Raw genomic sequence first — 14,390 nt, forward strand, 5'->3', positions numbered from 1 at the left:
GAGGGAGGGAGGGAGGCCGGGTCAAGTCTAAACTGCCTTGTACAGGACCCCTCTGACTTTGGAACTTGGAAAAAATGTCATTGGGTCCTTTGTCAATGATGATGCTTGGAGGGGCGCAGATGGGGGGTGGCGCCAGAGGTGATATTTTTTGGGTCAAAATCGACTCCACAATTCCATCTCATTGAGGTCTTTTGCCCACACAGCCTTGCAGGATCTGCCATGCTCCGCGTCTACATAATACGGCAAGGCTGCATTTTCCCTAATGAGCACCAAATGACCTTCCTACTTTTGTACCTAGCTAGGCACTGGGTAAGCTGTAGTATTTAGCCATCATATTCCCCCGATGCAGTCTTCAGTACCCTCAGAAGAAGACAGAGGGCCATTGATGGCTATGTAAGTCACCGCTGATCACGACATCCCTTCTTCATCGGCGGGAACACCTTCAGCACCTCCTCCGTCTTCCTCCTCAGCATCCGCCTCAGCTTGGCCCCTTTTCTTACGGAGATTCTCAAGGCCATACAGCATCTCTCCAGCAGCGCTATATGCCCCCTTGTCCTTTGCTCGACCGTCTGACGGCAGCGTACCCCTGCCGCAGTCCGGGGCTGACGAATTCAAAAGCATCGCCAGGCTTGATGTTTCCCATCTCAGTTCCGCCTCAGACCCATTGAAGTCCCCAAGCAAGTTGTTGCTTGTGCTGATGTCGTCAATAGGCAGGTTCGAAAACAGTTCAAATGTCTCAAAGGCCTCTGCTGCTGGAGTCTCCTCGGGTCTCAAGACCTGGATGGAACCGGGTTTATGTATTGTATCAATGCTGACAACAATTGCCCACATCGCCGGACCGACGGTCACGTCCAATACGTTCCCTCCTAACGTCAGGGTCTGATGGTGCTTCAAGTGACCATCTTGGTTGATGCTATAGCTCAGCAGCATCGGGAGCCTAGAAACCTCATTTAGCGCTGGCGCAAAATCTCTCGACTGTATTACTTACCCTTCAAGTGCAACCAGGAGTAAGTGTGGAGGATGGCGTGAACGTGGTGAATTGCCCGAGACGGTGTAATGAACGGGCCAAATATTGGACACTGCCAAGTTTTCTAGCGAACGTGCACCGGATTCCGAGTCGAGGCAGTTGACGATGTCTTTCCCAACGTCGCCTTGGAAGAGCTCCTGATCGAGTATTTTCCCGGTCTGCCAATGGTAAACCTTCAGAGAAGGCTCACCGCTCCCCGTCACCAGTATTTCTGGATTCCATGGCACGATACACAGCTTGCTCACAAACTCACGATGGCCGAAGCAATAGTTCTCGATGATATGAGCTTGTGTTACTCCCCGGGACACGCGAATGTGCTCATCTCGATCTGAGGTCAGAATGTATTGGCGACGCTTGGGGCCGGTTTGGACTTCGGTGATGACGACGTCGGTCAGGAGTGATACATGGCCCAGCAGCAACTTGCATTCGAACTGGGGACCCTCCTTCTTGCGTTGCGCCGCCTTTTGCTGACGCTGTTGCCTCAGTGCTTCCAGGTTACCCTTTGTATGTACTGTCAACTCTGAAGCAGAAGGGGAATAAGTCACCTGTTGCTGGTCCGAAACAGGCTTCTGTGGCGTCCACCCAGGAGTAGGATGTAGGGGCAACAAATAGACATCGCCGAATTTATCACCGACGAGGAGACTCTTCTCATCAGGCGTTAGGGCTATTGCACAGGTACGCTTTGGCATTGACCTAGTAAGACTAAGCGTCACAAGCGAGCCCATCTATCGAAGCTTTGCTTACCTCCGACTTTTCAAGTGCAAGACGCCTCTCGCCAGTACATCGAACACGATGACTGATTTGTCCTCGGCTGTGACGCAGATGGCCGTCTTTCCGTCACTGGTTGCGATGATATGAGAGACGTTCGGCAGGGTAGTATTTTCTACCTTGGGCTTCCGTCGCTCACCCTTCTTTCTCTCCGATATGATTTCAATCGAATCTTCCGATTCCAGGTGGGAGGGTTCTCCACGAGGTCCGTCGCCTATTTTTCGCCTCTTTGGTGGCCTAGCTTCCTCGCCGTTGGTCCTGGCCTCATCGTACTCCTCGTCCTCCTCGTTGAACGGCCGCCACTCGCTCAATAACGCTCCGTCTTTCAGGTTGAGAGAATTGACGACTGGTCCGGAAGCTGCTAGCAGGAACGGATGTTGGCCGTCGACCGGCTGGACGCAGCATAGCTTCTGGAATGGGTAAAGAACCATTTGGACACGAAATGCTTATTTCAGGCGTCTGAGCCAACTGCGGACTGCCTCCTGGATTTGGGTCTTGAGGAAAATCCTCCCTTACAGAACTCACCACCACTGGAATTCTGGTTTGCAGAACTCCAGCGTACAAAGTAGTGAGGCAGAACAGATTCGAACCACATGAGAAGCCTGCTTCCTTGGAGTGTGGTAGAATTTTGATAGTGCCTCTCCTGAAATAATGCTTCACCGTTTATGCCAAGATATTTACACGTGACACAAATCGCACTCACGAAAATAATCTCCCAAGGTCTGGCCGAAAAGTTGTACACCAAACATCACCACCAATCCACCCCATCATAATTCCAACAGTTTGCCCTTAAACATCCTAACTTCATCCCATAAGAAGTCATGGGGGGCAAATCCGGCACTAAAGCTGTCTACTTCGACAAGCTCAAGGGCTTGCTCGAGGAGTACAAGTCCATCTTCATCGCAAGTCCCCTCAAAAAGACCAATCAGCCAGACAACTAACAAGATTCAACAGGTCAGCGTCGACAATGTCTCGTCGCAACAGATGCACGAGATCCGACAAAACCTGCGCGGTGAAGCCGTGGTCTTGATGGGGAAGAACACCATGGTCCGACGAGCTCTCAAGGGTTTCATCACCGACAGCCCCGAGTACGAACGTTTGCTGCCTCACGTTAAGGGTGCGTTTAGAAGTTTCAAGCCAAAAAGAGAGAGGAATACCATTGATCTGACCGATGGCAGGAAATGTTGGATTCATCTTCACTAATGGTGACCTGAAGACCATCCGTGACAAGATTCTTTCAAACCGTGTCGCAGCTCCTGCTCGTGCTGGTGCCGTTGCTCCCGGAGATGTTTACGTCCCAGCTGGAAACACTGGCATGGAACCCGGCAAGACCTCTTTCTTCCAGGCTCTCGGTGTCCCTACCAAGATTGCTCGTGGTACCATTGAAATCACCACCGATCTCAAGCTCGTCGAGGCCGGCGCCAAAGTCGGTGCCTCTGAAGCCACCCTTCTCAACATGTTGAATATTTCTCCCTTCACCTACGGTATGAAGGTTCAGCAAGTGTACGAGGAAGGACAAACGTTCTCACCTGATGTGTTGGATATTGAGGAGAGCCAACTGCTCAAGTCTCTTACATCAGCCATCGCTACTATTACCACCATCTCCCTCGCTGCCAACTACCCGACGCTTCCATCCGTCATCCACAGCTTGATCAATGGCTACAAGAAAGCTATCGCAGTTGCCATTGAGATTGATTACGAGTGGGACGCAATCCATGAGCTCAAGGATCGCATTGCCAATCCTGACGCATATGCTGCCGCTGCGCCGGTGGCGGCTGCTGCGACTGAGCAGGCAGCACCTGCCGCGGCCAAGGAAGAAGAAAAGGAAGAGGAGAAGGAAGAGTCTGACGATGAGGGTGCGCAACATTCCCTACACAAAGATCGAACAGTCCAAGCTAACACGTACCAGGCTTCGGTGGTTTGTTCGATTAAACCCCTCGAATATTGGCGGGTTTCAGCACGTGCATATCCAAATAAAAAGCTTCAGGCGGCCACAGCTAGAGCAATAGACATGCAAGACAGGTGCAATAGCATGATTGCAACACGATGTCGCGCAAGTTGGGCGTTTCTTTTCGGAACTAATCGGTTGGACGACCAGGGCATCTCTGCCTCCAAAGGTTCATCTTCGGGTAAGCCATGATCCCATTCTCTGCTGCCTCGAATGCGACCCATGTGATGATCCATTTTTAACCCCGAGAACTTGTTTGCTCTATGAAGAACAAAACCATGCAACAACACTCTAATTTTTTACTGACCACCATTTTCTGTGCCATTGATTTTCCTCTGTTATTGGAAACAAAATGCTAATGTTTGATTCAAGGTTTGGTATCCACTCCAAGTTACGGTCGCCACATCCAGCTTCGTGCCCAATGCCAGAACTCCTAGCATCAAATCAACCTCGTCCAATGCCTCAATGCCTACTTCGAATCCCCATGGTGATCTTGTACTTGATTAAGTCATGTCTTCTAGTGCGCCTCCATTCCAGCATTCCCATCAGAAACTCGCTCGCTCAACCTCCGAAGATTGCAATAAGTGGCCCACAGGTAGTTCCGACTTGATGGATTACAGAATTGCACATGGCGCAGTGACAAATACTAAGCGGCAAATTGCTTGGGTTTCCTTTGCTCTGGGATCACCAGCCGCTTCTCCTCTTTTTGCTCAGGCTCCTCTTTTGCTGAACCGTCACTGCTTTGCACTCTGGCTATTGAAAGGGAACTTCCCTGAGCTCCAGTCTCCCACGTCGCCTTGTAGCGGGTCCAGAGCTGATCCACGGATTCCCCAAAAATGCCGGTCCAGAACTCGTGCTCATGATACCTCACCCTCCGCATAGTCTCGTTCATTCGACTTACGGTGCCGGGTCCTCGTAATTCCTCTAACCAATCAAGAAACCACGCAGTCTTCTGGTAGCCCTCGTCCCATTTCTGCCCTCTGTTCTCGGGTGACTTGTTCCAATGCGGAGGCGAGAGGCCGGCCTTCAATCGAACGAAATCTGCAATACCCTCAATGAGCCCACCAGGAGCAGTGCCATGGCAGTTGCCCTGAAAACAGTGAACCATCTCATGCGTAATGACTCCGGCAATCTCGTGGCGTAGTCCTGCTGAGTTTCTTGATAAGACGCCGTGCACATAGTCGAGCGACAGATGAATCTCCTTGTGGAGGTCATCAAGTGGCAATCCAGTGGTGTAGGCTACTCCACCCATGGCGCGTAGGACTACCGTGACCGATCGGACTCTGGGAATTTCGCTCAACCCGTAAGGTCTGTACAAGTGCGTTACGACGTGTTCAATAGCTCTGGTCAGATATAGGCCTCCATCCAGGGAACTGGAAGCCACCTGGGCAGCCGGGTGGCCAATGTCGTCGAGGTGAAGTCGCAGGACGGGTTTGTGATGTAGCTGTGGAGGCAGAGTGGGAGCGATCGTGTCCTGGGAGGGAGGGGCAGTCAATGGAAGTTCTGCCATCTCTATGTTTTCTAGGGAGCTTGGGAGATGGAGACAGAAGGGAAGAGTCGTCAATGGTTAATCCGTGGGAAGTGATGACAGAGGGTTGGTGAACCACAAAGAAGCCAAAGGGAGCCAAAGGGAGCCAAAGGGAGCCAAAGGCAAGCGGAGGCAGTTGCGGGCTTCTGATTGGGTCCCGCGCCAAGAAACACCCGCTCAACTTCCCGCTCCGAGTCGCTGGAGCCAAAACATCAACACGAACCACGAACCACGAACCTCAACCACCACAACGTCGTCGCCTGCTTCACCTCCTGACATTCTTTTCCAACAACCTTTTTCTCTCTCAGCCTTTGGAACCAACAACGATATCCATGAGCACGCAGACCTTTTATCGCAAATTCCCTCGCCACCCCGCTTCGCCTTGATCAGGTAGGTGTCAAATTTTCTCTCATATGTACCAGCTCCCCCCCCCCTTGCGCCGATTTTATGAAGACTTCCCCAGACACATTCCCGTTTGCAAGAGATTACAACTGTTGCCGTAAGCTGTTCAATTGAAATCAATTGCACTGCATTGATCCATTTCTCTGCCTTATTCACTGCTCCATATCACTCTTCTCCCCTGTCCGTCACCCCTCTCACCCCTCTACCTGCCAAATTGGTGCGAGGAAAACCATTGGGTATCTAGCAAGCAGGACAAGATGGCGTTCTTCCGCAATCACTTGAATTTCCGTATGCTGTTACCGTGTTACCATCTTTGGCTGGCTGTGTCGTTCTTCGGTGCTGACCTCCTCTTGTATAGTCAAGGCTACTACCGCCAATACCTTCAACCAGACCGTCAAAAAGGCCGACACTACCATCCCTGCTGTTGGAAGAGCCGTCTACTTTGCCATTGCAGGCGCTAGAGCCAAGATGCTCGGCAAAACCTATGCTGATGTGCTCAACTTGCTGCATTACGAACTCACCCTTCCAGAGACCGAGGAGAGCTGGAAGAAGCGCCAGGATCTCTTAGCTGAACTCTCGGACATCTTTGAGAAACGCAAAGAAAACAGCACCATCCCAAACGACTTTGTCCAAAAGGTCAAAGCCGTCTTACCTCACATTGTCTCCACGGCCGGTTCTGAGCGTACCACCTTGTCTGCTCAAGCATGCCGAGCCCTCTCCAACATTGCCAAACACCTCGAGAATCAAATCCAGTCTCAACTCGATCTTCTTCTTCCAGGCCTCATTGCCATTTGCGGCTCGACCAAGATGGTCAATCAGAAAAACGCCAATGACGCCATCATGAACATCTGCAAACATGCTGGTTACAGCCCCCGTCTCTTCTACCATGTCTGCGCTGCCTTCAAAGACAACCGCATTCCTCCCCGCACTTATGCGCCCGAGTGGCTGCGCATCCTCATTGAAACCTATCGCTCTCAGATGGACCGTGAAAAGGACGGACCTGCTTGTGAAAAGGCCATCGCTGCAGGTCTCACAGATGGACAAGTCAAAGTACGCGAAAATAGCCGCGCCGTCTTCTGGACTTTCCATTCATATGACCCACGAGGTGCCCGAGCCATCATGGGGACCCTCAATACCCATGCTCAAAAGGCTTTGAAAGCTGATCCACACAATCCCGACAAATCCTCCGCCACTGCTGCGCATGCCAATGCGCCGCCCAGACCAAAATCGGCACTTGCCTCGATCAAAGCCCAGAACAAAGAACGCATGGCTCAAACCAAGGAGTCGTCCCAACAACGGGGCTTGACTCCCGAACCAATCAAGTCCGACGACTTCAAAGTCTTTGGGACCATGGACGACACCGAAAAGAAACCTAGTCTTCTCTCAGCACCTGTCAGGAGACGCATCGTTGCTACCCCAATGCCTTCAGCCAACAGTGTCCAGCGCCCTGATTCTCGTGGCCGTGCTGCAACGTCGGCGTCTTCCGTGTCGAAAGACAACTCCACCAACATAGCGCCGGAGACCGTGCCCAAATCCAGTTTTGAGACGGTCACCAAGTCCAGCTACGAGACAATCAAATCCGATGGCAAAGAAAATGCCATGGTGATACGTCCACGTAAGAAGCGATCTCCCAAGAGGTCACCTAAGCGGTCTCCCGAACGAGATCGACTGGCCTCGGAGAAAAAGACGCTTCTGATGGCCATGGAGGCACTTCGACGGTCCAGCTTGGATGCCCTGGGCTACCGCAGGCTCCGAAAACTGATTGAGGAGAATCCTGGTGCTTTGATCACCAAGCACTCACAGTTTAATGAACTTTTTGAATTACTCATCCATAACATGGCGTCGCTGGACATGATCACCGAACCTCGAGATAAGCGAGCCACCAATATCAACCATCCCGCCTATAACACGCACACGATCCTCATCACCCTGGTACACCTCTTCCAACAATATCCTCAATGGCCTGAACCACAGCCTGGAATGACCTTGTCGGCCCTTCTCATTGCCCGATGCAATCACAGCTCTTCATACGCATCCGTGCTATCGGCCATTGACGACGGCGCCTTTCTTCTGTGCAGCCACACACAGACTGTTCTCCCCACAATCGATGCGGTGCTCGACACCCTTGAACAAATCGAGTGTATCATCACCAACAACGATCCTATTGTTACCCCCAAGTCGACGGACACTATTTTGTACAACAGCCTCCAGAGCCTGGCGTCGGACTTCGGCCCCGAAAGACCTCGCCTTGCGAATAGGCTCCCTATTGTTATGGACTTTGGACTGAAGATCCTTAATGCTCTCCTCATCCGGGTTGTTTCGTGCAATGAAACCCTCTACGAGATCCAAGAAGATCGTCTCGCCGCCTACGCCGAACACCTCCTCGCCACCTATACATCCATCATCAAGAGGGCGGTCATGAACTTTTGCATCAACCTTCACGCCGTCATCAAACCTGAAGCTCGATTCTACAAGTACTTCAAGAAGGAGTCGGACAAGAACTTGATTCATTATTATGTTGACGTTGCTGCATCACCTTATTGAATGGGGATGTCGCGCACCTTGTTATTATTATTGTTAGTATGGAGGTTGGGTTTCAGATTCACTGTTGGCGTTGAAAGGCTGGGGAGGACGGGGCTTTTTTCTTTTTCAATTTTTTTTTTCAACCAGTGTTTTTGTACCATTGTCGTTATTAACATCATGAAGGTCACTGTCAACGACGTCTTACGAGCAGTTGCTGGCATTTGGAAAGAACCCCAGGGGACATGTCCACGGGCTTTGGTAAGTTGGGCGTTTCTGGGACTGGTCAGAGGTGGAATCGGACAGGGCAATGGATAGAGAGAAGATGAATTCAAATTGTTTCTGTCAAATTGCCTCTTTGACTTTTTGGCCACTGGACTTTCTGACGGCCCCCATCCCAAACCGCATTCTAATCCCCATAAGCACCGAGTACTTATCTAAGGCATCAACAGATCAGGCTGAGGTGGCCAATTCGTACATATGTACTCCGTAAGCTGGAGTCAGGGGCTGTGCCAAGTGAAACAATAGATTTGCTGCACGCGGCCTGGAGTAATCTGCCAGGGTAGTGAGTTGTGACACGAAACGTGAGGGACTATGAGGGACTATAGGATGCCGACCTTTTCTCATGGAGGGGGTAAAGCTAGATAGAGATGAGTTTGTGATTGTTCTACAGATTGGTATCCACGCCACGAGGAGGCTGTGTAACTTGGGGGTATACCTCGTACTGTACCGAGTCTGCTCGTATCTCTTCTCAACCTGCTAGGCCACTGCAGTTCCAGCTCGATTGCCGTTACAACTGTTATTTCTCTCCGCAGTACCATATGTACCTCGTACGAGTATGTTGTGGTGGTGGGTAGGCAATGAGATTGCGCACCGCATCTTTGTATTCCCTCCTCCCCTTCAAAAATCCCCCCCTGAGCAAGTAAAGCTTCAGCAGATTTTCTGACTTGCGTTGACGCTACGCTGCTAGTCATTTCGACCATTGCAGGACGAGTGCTAAAAGTGCTAAAAATGCCCCAGTGGTGCAAGTCGATCCAAGCGATCAAATGCGATCAGGCGGGACCAAGAATGGATCAAGAGTTTTAGCTGCAGCAGAGCCACAGAGGCACTTTGAGGCCAACTAGGGCTCTCAAGGCTCTTGCGCAACCTCACTCGTTCGATTGCGCCTGGAAGGTCACTTTAGCGGGACACTTCGGGGGGTTCAGTGGCACTGGGTGGTGCGCGTCGCCCACTAGCCCCAGTAACCTTTAACTAAACGGGAGGCCCATGGGGGGCCCTCAGGTCTCCTGAACGGTGCACCATCCGCCCGCTAACGCCTGTCCAAGTGCTCCCTGCACACACTTTCACACTTGTGCTCGAGCACATCCAATCACCTGCTTGGACCCTGAGAGGCCAATTCAGGGCCTCGTACTTCGATCCTCGTAGGTGCGTATGTGCGTGTGAGTGAGGCGTGAGCCTTTCGTGGCCCTACACCAAGTGTGAACTCTGCGCGAACTCCCCCAGAGCATCCATCTTTTGCATCACGCCTCTCTCTCACAACCACCACCCTCCATTGACCAGCAGCAGCCCATCTTCCACGCCTTCCTGTCTTTCTGTCACCCGTCCTCGACACTTGGCTGTACGCTGAACACAATCACTCTGGTTGCCGCGAACAAGTCTAAACCCTCCGTCATGATCCTTCGTTGACCGTTTGACTTGACACCATCCCGTCACCAAAGGCTGCTGTCTGCGCAACCACATCCCAGTCTCTCACTCTCCTCAACCCGCCTTTCTCTGCACGAGCTGAACCCGCCCTACGATCCTTGCCACTTGTTTACCTTTCGTTCCCTACATTCGCCTTTGTACGACACAGAAATATTCCACTCGAGGCATTCTTGTCTGTCTTGTTCTTCATACTCCTCGCTTACGGTCTTTGGCTTGTTGGCCAACGGAGGGAAAAAAGGCGACCATACCAGCATCACTCGGCCGCGGCACGAGCGTCGATTGTCCTTCAAGTTTGTCCCGATCAGTGTTTCAGCTGCAGGTCAGCACACGACCTCGCCCATAACTCAGAAGAATAAAATAATTCCCCGCCAAACGTACAATGTACAGGATCTGAACGTGTTTGAGCTTTGTTTGCAACGAGAGGGAAAAAGATAAAGTGGGATTATTAATGCCATTACACCCATTCTATCGACTCTGAAACGGCGAAATCTCACGTGGACATAAAATCCACCATATGTCCAGCACATACCGATAGCACAGGACATAATGGCCACTGCGATGGAATCTCCTGTGGCTTTCCCTGAGTCCCCAATGGAGGCAGATGACGCCGCATACCCTTGCAAAGGCTGTGGAAAGGTGAGAGTGCTCCAACTTCATGTCCCAGACAGACAAGCTAACGAGAGAATACAGATCCTAGAGGAGGGCAAAGCATTTGAACTGGGTAATTATCAGACCCCCGTTCTTGTTTCTGGCTGGGGGACACCCCTGTGACTAACATCATCAAGCTGGGAACCGATGGCACATCGATTGCTTTGCCTGCAATACCTGCGGCACCCTCCTCGATTCCGACGCCAATCTACTTCTTCTGGGCGATGGATCTTTGATATGTAACAATTGCACTTACAGCTGCAGTAATTGTGGAAATAAGATTGAGGATCTGGCCATTCTGACAGGAGACCAAGCATTTTGCGCCAATTGCTTCAAATGCCGGAACTGCAAGAGAAAGATCGAAAATCTCCGTTATGCCCGGACGTCGCAGGGCATATTCTGCATGGATTGTCACGAGGCTTTGATGGCCCGGAGACGCAAAAGGACGACCAAAAACAGCTCGCAACGCTCCAAATTGTCAAATAATGTCCAGCTGGACAAGTCTTTGCCCGCAATCCCGCCCCCAGAAGCCAGGAAGACCGCCTACATTCCGGAAAGTCACTCGTCCCCCTTTCCCGAGGTCTACACAGAGCCCTCCGAAGCAGGCATACCTTCGGTGGGTAAGATGGTTAGCGAATTGCAAGGCGATTCGGACTCGAGGCCATCCACATCAGATCAAAATCATTCACGCGGTAAGCATCTCGCGTCTGAGCCTTGCGGGCCCCATGCTGATCCCAATCTATTTCTAGATATGCTCACTTTGCCATCGACAACCTTCCGCAACAATCGACATTCTGTGATGTCGCAACGATCAGACTTATCTGGTGGAGCAGGTGGTGGTGGGGGAGAAGAATTCTTGATCCCGCTTGCCTTTGACCCTACCCCACAACCGGCGACCGAATCGCCCAGCATATCAAACCAAACAACCCAAAGATCTATCGAGGAGAAGTCCACGGATTATTTCACCAGCAAATCCAACGCGGCAAGTGCCCAGTCACACGTTACTAAGTCCAATACCTCAAGTCCCCATATTGCCTACCAAGAGAAAGGGCGTCTTCCATCGAGAGAAGCTGTCGACCAAACTCGTAGAGGAAATCTGAGCATTTCGGGGTCTGCGAACGCATCACCCTATATCCCGGTAGAGCAGTCGAAGAGATCGGAGGGTTCACCACGGCTGTCGCAAATCGTCCACACCAACGAAGTGCAACACAATGACAGATTCAAACTTCAAGAAGCACCAAAATCCAAGAAGTTTTCAACCTCGACGGGATCACGGTCAGAGGGGTCGACTCCCAAAGCCGACATCTCTACCGACCCCATTGACCAACTAGCCACCAAGCCTTTGACTGCCCCGGACATCGGGTCACCCTCGGATGGCGACTTCTCGACGCCCATGCTCTCGAACGACTCCAGTCCAGCATTCAGTGGTTCACACGGTTCTCCCAAGCCGGCACAGTTACCCGCGACCTCGATCCTACAGAACCTGCCTAAACGAGGGGACTCTTTAGACAGCGCGAAGCGCACTCAAAACATACCGCGTAAGGAATTGGGCGCCGCGGCAAACATTGGTACCCCGTCAGGTGGCAGCATGAACAGTGGCTCATCTACTCCCAAACCGGTGGCCGATCTCGCGAAGGCAAATGGTGGGAAGATCATTTCTGGCCCCATAGGTTCTCCGAACTCTAAAGGTATCTTCGATGCGGCGGTAGACGATTCTCTGATTCACGATCTTCACAACACCGGCAAGACGGGCAATGAATCTTTCGTTGACCCCCGAGCGCCACCTCTGCCGCCTTTTGATCATTCAAGGTCGAGAAATGAGTCCTTTAGCACTCTTCAGTCGGAGAACCAGCGATCTGGAGATGGCTACAGGTCTCCAGGTCTGCCCAGGTATTCGGCAGGCGGAGAGTTCACTATGGACGAGGACATGGCCCGGATAATGGCCGGCGAGGAACCCAGCGCGCATGAGTCCTTCCTTAGGAGGGTTTCGAACTCTGTTCGCCATGGTCGCAGTTACAGTGACAAAACGGGTCGACTGTCCAAGGACCGCTGGCCTCGATCGCCCGCTATGCCGATCTCGTCAATTGGCCAGGAAATCAGCAGCCCCAGCACAGCGTCTCCCGAGAATCGTGATGAACTCGCTTGGTTCAAGAATGAGCTACGACGTGAGCGGCAGAGAACCATTGAACGGGAGAAGAGGATCGCTGAACTGGAAATGCAGCTTGATTCAGCCGCAAATATCAAGCAGGTGAATGTTGAGCTCAAGGAGAAGAGATCAACGATAGTCGTCCTCGATACACAAAAAGAGATTGTCATAAGAGAGCTGGAAGTTCTCACGGAACATCTAGCGGCTGCAAAGCACAGCGGCGAGCGATTCGACCTTGGAAAGTTGAGCAACGTTGTGCTTCGCGATTTTGCAGAGGCACTGGAGAAGCTCAAGGACTCGTTCGCGCCTCAGATCGAAGCCTCAATCCAGAAGCGAAATGATTTGGTCGACGAGATAGCCAATCTAACTCAGATGAAAGATAAGAGCTTCATGGAGTTCGAGCAGCTGTCTTCGAAAAATGCCCAGTTGGCTGAACTTAACAATCAGCTGGTACACCAGATCCAAGGTCTGTACAAGGCCAATTCGGGCAAGGACACTGATCAGCCAAAGTCGGCCATGAACGGACTTGGAATCTACTCTCACCACAAAGAGAAGTCGAATGTGTCCTTCGACTCGAGGGAAATGCGCAACATGTCCGCCGACTTGACCAATATCGATTCGACCAGTACTTTACAAGGGGAAGCAGAACCTGTGACCGTCCTGCAAGGTCCTCAGATGGTGAACATCCGCAAAGGCCAACCAAAGAAATTTGATTGGAGAAAAGGACAGAAGGTTGCCAAAGGTGTCACGAAAGGTTTGAAAGGAGCCTTTTCGTCAACTCAACAGAACTACAGCCGGGACCTTCAGTTTGCCGAGACAGGGGCCTATGGGTCGACCACTGGCCCTCCCCAGGAGTACTCTAGTCTGCCGAGAACCAACCCAGAACCTGTCAAGCAAAGTGGCTTTGGGTTCTTCAGCACTCAGAAAGTGACTCCCAAATCCAATGGACTGTACGCCACGCAAGCTAATGCGAGCACACCATCTTTACTGGCTGAGGCTGGCGCACGTAAGGAGTTTGTCCTCTACTCAGTTGTACTCCGGCTAACATTGAAAGCAGAACTGTTTGGGTCCGAACTCGAACACCGGGCCGAATATGAGAAGACCTCCGTTCCTGCGATTGTGAAGAGGTGTGTCGAAGAAGTGGAGTCGCGTGGTAAGGCCTGCCGTAAATATCTGATCCGACCGCGCTGATATTCTTTCAGGTATGGATGTTGAAGGCATCTACCGAAAATCTGGGGGTAACTCACAGGTGCAACAAGTGAAAGATTGGTTCGAGAACCCTTCGAAGGACTTTGATCTTTCTGATCCCGATCTCGACATCCACGCCGTGACCTCTGGGCTGAAACAGTATTTCCGACGACTGCCCACCCCACTCATAACTTTCGACGTCTACGACAAACTTCTCGATACCACGACGATTGAAAGTAAGGAGCTCAGACTCGACGCCATGCAGCGAGCCTTGGAGGACTTGCCCAAAGTCCATCTTGAGACCCTGGAGTATCTGATTCGGCACCTTGCACGGGTGGTTGAACAGGAGAAAGAGAATCTCATGACGAGCATGAACATCGCAGTGGTGTTCGCACCAACCATCATGCGACCGGAGAGTCTAAATCGCGAGCTTAGTGACACCAAGATGAAGAATGAAGCAGTGATGTGGATGGTGGAGAACAGCGAAAGATTGTTTGGCAAGTGAAAGAGA

At 51.6% G+C, this 14,390-nt stretch overlaps 5 protein-coding genes across 5 annotated transcripts; 3 read left to right on the forward strand and 2 right to left on the reverse strand.

The window, feature by feature from the left end:
• Positions 1-408: 408 nt before the first annotated feature.
• AYO21_11037 (hypothetical protein) lies at positions 409-2,226 on the reverse strand (the record flags this gene model as incomplete). The annotated part of the gene is made up of 3 exons (XM_022660939.1): positions 409-937; positions 989-1,720; positions 1,772-2,226. The coding sequence occupies 3 exons, from the start codon at positions 2,224-2,226 to the stop codon at positions 409-411; spliced, it is 1,716 nt and encodes a 571-aa protein (XP_022506733.1).
• A 390-nt stretch (positions 2,227-2,616) lies between these two features.
• Positions 2,617-3,727, forward strand: AYO21_11038 (60S acidic ribosomal protein P0; the record flags this gene model as incomplete). Its single annotated transcript, XM_022660940.1, has 4 exons — positions 2,617-2,678; positions 2,725-2,912; positions 2,974-3,651; positions 3,705-3,727. 4 exons carry the CDS (start codon positions 2,617-2,619, stop codon positions 3,725-3,727), a joined length of 951 nt encoding a protein of 316 aa, XP_022506734.1.
• A 662-nt stretch (positions 3,728-4,389) lies between these two features.
• Positions 4,390-5,253, reverse strand: AYO21_11039 (hypothetical protein; the record flags this gene model as incomplete). The annotated part of the gene is made up of 1 exon (XM_022660941.1): positions 4,390-5,253. One exon carries the CDS (start codon positions 5,251-5,253, stop codon positions 4,390-4,392), a length of 864 nt encoding a protein of 287 aa, XP_022506735.1.
• A 677-nt stretch (positions 5,254-5,930) lies between these two features.
• AYO21_11040 (hypothetical protein) lies at positions 5,931-8,217 on the forward strand (the record flags this gene model as incomplete). The annotated part of the gene is made up of 2 exons (XM_022660942.1): positions 5,931-5,961; positions 6,032-8,217. The coding sequence occupies 2 exons, from the start codon at positions 5,931-5,933 to the stop codon at positions 8,215-8,217; spliced, it is 2,217 nt and encodes a 738-aa protein (XP_022506736.1).
• Positions 8,218-10,443: 2,226 nt separating this feature from the next.
• Positions 10,444-14,384, forward strand: AYO21_11041 (hypothetical protein; the record flags this gene model as incomplete). The annotated part of the gene is made up of 4 exons (XM_022660943.1): positions 10,444-10,533; positions 10,588-10,618; positions 10,683-13,844; positions 13,894-14,384. The coding sequence occupies 4 exons, from the start codon at positions 10,444-10,446 to the stop codon at positions 14,382-14,384; spliced, it is 3,774 nt and encodes a 1,257-aa protein (XP_022506737.1).
• Between the last annotated feature and the right edge of the window lie 6 nt (positions 14,385-14,390).

This window comes from Fonsecaea monophora (genome assembly GCF_001642475.1).
Source record: "Fonsecaea monophora strain CBS 269.37 chromosome Unknown Scaff141, whole genome shotgun sequence".
Taxonomy (NCBI): Eukaryota; Fungi; Ascomycota; class Eurotiomycetes; order Chaetothyriales; family Herpotrichiellaceae; genus Fonsecaea; species Fonsecaea monophora.